The 7,311-nt window shown below is 55.9% G+C and overlaps 1 protein-coding gene across 3 annotated transcripts in view; it reads left to right on the forward strand.

Moving 5' to 3' along the window:
* Positions 1-6,155, forward strand: part of OSGIN1 (oxidative stress induced growth inhibitor 1) — a 54,757-nt gene extending 48,602 nt beyond the window's left edge. For all 3 annotated transcript variants that reach the window (XM_011942178.1, XM_011942181.1, XM_011942180.1), the window contains 3 exons: positions 454-645; positions 867-958; positions 4,891-6,155. In XM_011942178.1, coding sequence (XP_011797568.1) covers positions 454-645; positions 867-958; positions 4,891-5,836 — 1,230 coding nt within the window. In that variant the 3' untranslated portion in view covers positions 5,837-6,155. The remainder of the gene's footprint in view (positions 1-453; positions 646-866; positions 959-4,890) is intronic.
* The last annotated feature ends 1,156 nt before the right edge of the window (positions 6,156-7,311 follow it).

The raw sequence follows: 7,311 nt of genomic DNA on the forward strand, positions 1-7,311 counted from the left end.
TGTAGTCCCAGCTACTCGGGAGGCTGAGGCAGGAGAATTGTGTGAATCCGGGAGGCGGAGCTTGCAATGAGCCGAGATCGCGCCACTGCACTCCGGCCTGGGGGACAGAGCGAGACTCCGTCTCAAAAAAAACCAAACAAAACAAAAACAAAGAGGCAGCACCCTCCCAAGCTGATCTGACCACGCTGATATTAGGGTAGGGATATAGGCTCAGGCAATCGCCCCAGTCTCATCTAAGCTTGCCCATATGCTCTGTACTCTGGGACCCTTGGCCTCCTGGAAAGCCCTCAAAATGAGAGCTTCAAACCGCCCCCAGTGCGCGCATCTCTCTGAGACCCTCCAGTGCCACGGAAATGGCCCAGCCCCAATCCCCACATTCCTGCCCAGCCTGAGACTCTGGGGAGACGACCCCGCCCTCCTCCAGCAGCCCCTCTGACCCGTGCCCCCCTCCAGGACCTGGACTACCTGTCTGAAGGCCTCGAAGGCCGATCCCAAAGCCCCGTGGCCCTGCTCTTTGATGCCCTTCTGCGCCCGGACACAGACTTTGGAGGAAACATGAAGTCGGTCCTCACCTGGAAGCACCGGAAGGAGCACGCCATCCCCCACGTGGTCCTGGGCCGGAACCTCCCCGGGGGAGCCTGGCACGTAAGTGGGGCAGCGAGGGCATGCCTTGTAGGGGGGCTCTCTCCCTCATTCCCCCCATTTGGAGCTGGGACTCTGGCATCTCCCTTTCCTCATTCTCCACCCCGCAACCCTGCCTCTCCTTCCTCCCTCCACCCAGACCTAGCCAAGGCCTCCCATGCCCTGTAGCCCCAAATGGGTTCAGGTTAGCAGAGGCCTGGACCAACGCGTTCCTTTTCCTGCAGTCCATCGAAGGCTCCATGGTGACCCTGAGCCAAGGCCAGTGGATGGGGCTCCCGGACCTGGAGGTCAAGGACTGGATGCAGAAGAAGCGAAGGTGAGGCTGCCCCAGGACGCCTTGAGGGACACGGAAGTTTGGGCCTGTGAACCCAGAAAATCTGAGACAGGTCTCAGTTACTTTAGAAAGTTTATTTTGCCAAGGTTGAGGACGCGCCCATGACACAGCCTCAGGAAGTCCTAAGGGCGTGTACCCAAGGTGATCGGGCACAGCGTGGTTTTGTACACTTCAGGGAGACATGAGACATGAAGCAGTATTTCTAAGAAGTACACTGGTTCGGTCTGGAAAGGTGGGGCCAACTTGAAGCAAAGGCAGGAAGCGGGGAGGGGCTTCCAGGTCACAGGTAGGTGAGAGATAAACAGTTGCATCCTTTTGAGGTTCTGATGAGCGTCTCCAAATGAGGGGATCAGATATGCATCTATCTCCGTGAGCAGAGGGGTGACTTTGAATAGAAGGGGAGGCAGGTTGACCCTCAGCAGTTCTCAGCTTGACTTTTCCCTTTAGCTTAGTGATTTGGGGGCCCCAAGATTGATTTTCCTTTCACAGCCCCCCACACTGAGCCCAGGAGCCAGAGGTACAGGGGTTCAGAGTGCATCTGGTCTGTCTTCCTCTTCTTCCAGAGGGGGAAACTGAGGCTCAGATAGGGAAAGGACTTGTCCACCCCACATGAGTGGAGCTGAGCAGGAGAGCTGGGCTCGCCCGAGGACCCCTTGTCCCGTGCAAGCAGCAGACCATCCTGTCACATGGCCCCCAACTGGGCCTCCCCAGAGTGCCCCAGCCCCTAAGGAGGGGGTAACAGCTGGCCCCTGACCCTCACGCCCTGCCCCATGCCTCTGGCACAGGTCCCCCAGTCCTTGTGGTCTCCCTTCAGTCCCTCCCTCTATTCTGAGCCTGGCCTAGAACAATCTTTCTGGGTCAGCTAATAGGGTGACTTTCTTTTTTCTTCTTTTTTTTAATGCTTTTGCTACAGGTGAGTTTCATCTTTAACCATGAGCCCACAAGTTGGGTAAATTAACTCACCTAAGGTCATGCAGAGTATTGGAAATGGAGAAGGAAAACAGCTCACCCGAAACCCACACTTCTCCCCACCCTTTCACTCCTGGGGTATTTTCTCCCCATCTGGCTTCCTGCCCCATCATGGCCACCCTAGAGAAACGGCGTGTGAACCCTGAATATCTGAGACAGGTCTCAGTTAGTTTGGGAAGTTTAATGGCCAAGGTTGAGGATACATGACCATGACACAGCCTCAGGAGGTCCTGATAACATGTGCCCAAGGTGGTCGGGGCACAGCCTGGCTGTATACATTAGGGAGACTTGAGACATCAATCAATATATGTAAGATGGACATTGGTTCCATCCAGAGGCGGGACAACTCCGGCAGGAAGGGGGTGTCCAGGTCTCAGACAGGTGAGAGACAAACGGTTGCATTCTTGAGTTTCTGATGAGCCTTTCCAAAGCAGGCAATCAGATGTGCATTTATCTCAGCGAGCAGAGGGAAGACTTTGAGTAGGATGGGAGGCAGCTTTGCCCTAAGCAGTTCCCCGCTTGACTTTTCCTTTAACTTAGTGATTCGGGGGCCCAAGACTGATTTTCCTGTCACAGTTTCAATCACTGAATAAAGGAGTTCCAGCCCCTGCTCCTCCCGGGGGTGTCCACTCAAGGGAGAAGCTGCCCCAGTGCAGATACCCGGGTGCAGTCTGCCTCTTGGGAAGCCCAGCTTCCTCTGCCCCCAGGGCTGTGACCTGGCTTGTGTCCCCAACGGCAGGCACTCCAGGCGTCCCCCTCCAGGCCTCACTGATTCTTTGATGCAAAGACTCTTCTGCATGTTTGGCAGGAAGACACCCAGGTTTCTGTAGCTACGTGTTAGCAGGCAGCCAGAAGCTTTCATTTCACACGTAAGCACAGCCTTTTATAACCTGCTTTTGCATTTTCTTTTTTTTTGAGACAGAGTCTCGCTCTGTCGCGGCCCAGGCTGCAGTGCAGTGGCCGGATCTCAGCTCACTGCAAGCTCCGCCTCCCGGATTTACGCTGTTCTCCTGTCTCGGCCTCCCAAAGTGCTGGGATTACAGGCTTGAGCCACCGCGCCCGGCCTGCTTTTGCATTCTCACATTCTATCCCAAGCATTTCATGTGGCGATGTCACAGCATTGAAAACCATCCTTTTACATGGCCTCACAATATTCCCAAAGGCGGGTAAGCATCCCCAGTCCAGCAAATCACCAAATGCTTATTATGTGCCAGGCCTTGGGCTTAGACGTCAGAGCACAAAACCACCACAGACACACCCCCTGCCCTCACGGTGCTGCGAAGGTTACCCAGCCCCTGCCAGCCCTGGAGCATTCATTCTTTCCATTGTGTCATTATTATAAATAACTCCACACAGAACATGCTCTTGGGACCGTTCTGTATCACAATCTTTACAAAAACTGAGAAAAGGAGAATGGCGGCCCACAGAGATAAACTCCAGGGTCACAGATGCGCTGCACTGGGTTGACTGGCACGGCCTTGGGGTCCATTGTCAGCTCCTGCTGCATGTAGCCAGACAGCAGGTGGCACGGGATTCTCCCCTAAGGGAGTTCATCCTGAACCGTGAGCCCACAAGCTGGGTAAAAAACTCATCTAAGGTCACACAGTGAGATACAGGAAGGTGCTAGGATGAGGCCAAAGCCTGTCATTCAACCCCCACAAGAATGGGCCTGCAGTCACTGCCCCTGGAAAGAGTGACAATTAAAACAACAACAACAATAGTAAAATACCTCCTGCTGCTGTGTGGGCTGGGAATGATGGTGAGTGCCTCACATGGGAGTCTTTAAATCAACTTTTAAATTGACTACATATAGGCCAGGTGCAGTGGTGCGAGCCTGTAATCCCAGCACTTTGGGAAGCCGAGGCCGGTGGATCACTTGAGGTCCAGAGTTCGAGACCATCCTGGCCAACACGGCAATACCCCATCTCTAATAAAAATACAAAAATGAGCCAGGCTTGGCGCTGCACGCCTGTAGTCCCAGCTACTCAGGAGGCACAGGCATGAGAATCGCTTGAGCCCAGGAAGCAGGGGCCACAGTAAGCTGAGATCACGCCACAGCACTCCAGCCTGGGCAGCAGAGTGAGACTCCGTCTCAAAAAATAATAATAAAATACAATTTAAAAATTAGCTACATATAGAAAAGTACATAACTCCTGTGAGTACAGGTTGATGAAATTTCTCAAGGTAAGCACAGAGAATCAAGAAACCGACCCTCTCCCCAGAAGCCCCCATGCCCTTTCCCACCAGGACCCCCTTCCCCATCCCCGGAGGTAACCCTTCTCTTGATGTCCAGCTCCATAGATGAGTTCTGCCTGTTTCTGAACTCAATAAAAACGGAATCATACCATATTTAATCCTTTGAGGTGACAATCATGGTGGCCCATCCTCACGTGGCACTTACTTCCAGTCAGGTTCCATCCTTTGTTTTTATCGGCTCACCAAATCCTCTCCACGACCTCACCAAATGCTCTCCATGACCTCACCAAATCCTGTCCACGACCTCACCAAATGCTCTCCATGACCTCACCAAATCCTGTCCACGACCTCACCAAATGCTCTCCATGACCTCACCAAATCCTCTCCACGACCTCACGAAATAGGTCCTGCCACCAACATCTTCCTCATTTTGCAAACTGGGGAAACAGACACAGCTCCCTGATGGCAGAGTCAGGATTCGAGCCCAGGCAGTGTGGCTCTGGAGGCTACACTCGGAACCCCACCCTACACCACCCTACACTACCCTGTACCACCTCTCCTGTGGGAGGTACCCTTGTTAGCTCCAAGAGGAGACTGAGGCTTGGAGAGGTTGAATTACCTGGCCCAGTCCTGCAGCTACAGCCTAGTCCAGCTCCAGGGCCTGATACTGCCCTCGACCTCTCCCATCCCACCCAGCCCCCCAGCCCTTAACAGCATCTGACTCTGGCCTCCTGCATCCTCCCCAACAGAGGCCTTCGCAACAGCCGGGCCACGGCCGGGGACATTGCCCACTACTACAGGGACTACGTGGTCAAGAAGGGTCTGGGGCATAACTTTGTGTCCGGTGCTGTAGTCACAGCCGTGGAGTGGGGGACCCCCAATCCCAACAGCTGTGGGGCCCAGGACTCCAGCCCCCTCTTCCAGGTGAGCGGCTTCCTGAGCAGGGACCAGGGCCGGCAGCCCTTCTCGCTGTGGGCCCGCAACGTGGTCCTCGCCACTGGCACGTTCGACAGCCCAGCCCGGCTGGGCATCCCCGGGGAGGCCCTGCCCTTCATCCACCATGAGCTGTCCGCCCTGGAGGCGGCCACAAGGGTGGGTGCGCTGACCCCGGCCTCGGACCCTGTCCTCATCATTGGCGCGGGGCTGTCAGCGGCTGATGCAGTCCTCTACGCCCGCCACTACAACATCCCCGTGATCCATGCCTTCCGCCGGGCCGTGGACGACCCCGGCCTGGTGTTCAACCAGCTGCCCAAGATGCTGTACCCTGAGTACCACAAGGTGCATCAGATGATGCGGGAGCAGTCCATCCTGTCGCCCAGCCCCTACGAGGGTTACCGCAGCCTCCCCGGGCACCGGCTGCTGTGCTTCAAGGAAGACTGCCAGGCCGTGTTCCAGGACCTCAAGGGTGTCGAGAAGGTCTTTGAGGTCTCCCTGGTGCTGGTCCTCATCGGCTCGCACCCCGACCTCTCCTTCCTGCCTGGGGCAGGGGCTGACTTTGCAGTGGACCCTGACCAGCCACTGAGCACCAAGAGGAACCCCATTGACGTGGACCCCTTCACCTACCAGAGCACCCGCCAGGAGGGCCTGTACGCCATGGGGCCGCTGGCCGGGGACAACTTCGTGAGGTTTGTGCAGGGGGGAGCCCTGGCTGTGGCCAGCTCCCTGCTAAGGAAGGAGACCAGGAAGCCACCCTAACACCCGGCCAGACCTGCTGGCTCCCAGGCCCTGAGAGGACAAAGATGACCACATCTCTGCTGGATGTAGGGCCCGACCAAAGATGCCCCAGGAAGGGGCGTCAGCCCACATAGCTGACCTTTGGGGTCCAGAGGAGTAGGGATCCCAGTGTCTGAGGTGGTAACAGTGGCCGCAGGCCAGGGTTGGCCTAGACCTGGGATTTGGGGAAAAGCTGCTGGTGTGAGCTGGGGTCACCAGGACCAGCTGAGCACCCAGCAGGAGACCTTCAGGCCTGCACCTTCCAGAAGCAGGTCCCAAATAAAGCCAGTGCCCACCTGCACTCATGCGTCCGAGGACTCTGTGCTCAGGGAGGGAGCTGTGTTCCTGGGACCCTGCACTGGGCTCGGGGGAAGGGAGGGAAGGGGATTGGGGGAGGAGTCCTGGGGCATGTGGTCCTGGATGAGGTCCATGACTGGGGCCTTGGGGTACAAAGGATGGTGCCCCAAGTGTGGGGGCAGTTGAGCGGGCAGCTGTACTACAGCCTGGGGGTGGGAGTGGCGGGTGTGTGCAGGGAGTGGTGTCCCGGAGGGTGCTGCAGTTCTGTCCCCCCCTCCCCCCGCAGTCTGTCCCCCCTCCTCTCTGTTCTGCCGCGTCCCTCCTGCTGGCCAGGTCCCTGCCTGCCGCAGGGCCTTTGCACAGAGGATCCCCAGCCCAGGACAGTTTCCCGCCTTTCTTTAATTCCTCTTCCTTGGGATCTCTCAGCATAAGAATCACTTCCTCTGGGAAGCCTCTTCTGACACAAATCCCTCTACTGCCATCACAGCAAAGACTCCTCTCATGGTCCAAGGTGCTACCTTTTCATAGCAGTTCAGTTTTTATTTTTCTATTTTTTTATTTTTTTGAGACAGAGTCTCATTTTGTTGTCCAGGCTGGAGTGTAGTGGTGCTTGGTTCACTACAACCTCTGCTTCTGAGTTCAAACGATTCTCCGGCCTCAGCCTCCCAAGTAGCTGGGATTACAGGTGCCTGTCACCTCGCCCAGCTAGTTATTTTATTTTTAATAGGGGTTTCACCATGTTGGCCAGGCTGGTCTTGAACTCCTGACCTCAAGTGATCCGTCCTCTTTGGCTCTCCAAAGTGCTGGTATTACAGGCATGAGCCACCACACCCTGCCAGCAGTTCAGTTTTAGTTGTTCATTTATTTGTGGAATCATTTCCGTGTTTGGCTCTGCCCACTTGGAGATAAGCTCCAGGAGCTCCAGGAGGCCAACTACACCATCTGTTTTGTCCATTGCTACAACTCAGCACTTGGGCACCTGCCTGGCACCTAGTGGGTTCTCCTTAATTCATCTTTTAAATGAATGGGTGGATGGATGGATGGATGGGAGGATGGTGGGTAGGTGGATGGGAGGGAGGGTGGCTGGGTGGATGGATGGGAGGGAGGGTGGCTGGGTGGATGGATGGGAGGGAGGATGGATGGATGGATGGATGGATGGG

The sequence above is a fragment of the Colobus angolensis genome, unplaced genomic scaffold, assembly GCF_000951035.1.
Source record: "Colobus angolensis palliatus isolate OR3802 unplaced genomic scaffold, Cang.pa_1.0 Scaffold207, whole genome shotgun sequence".
NCBI lineage: Eukaryota > Metazoa > Chordata > Mammalia > Primates > Cercopithecidae > Colobus > Colobus angolensis.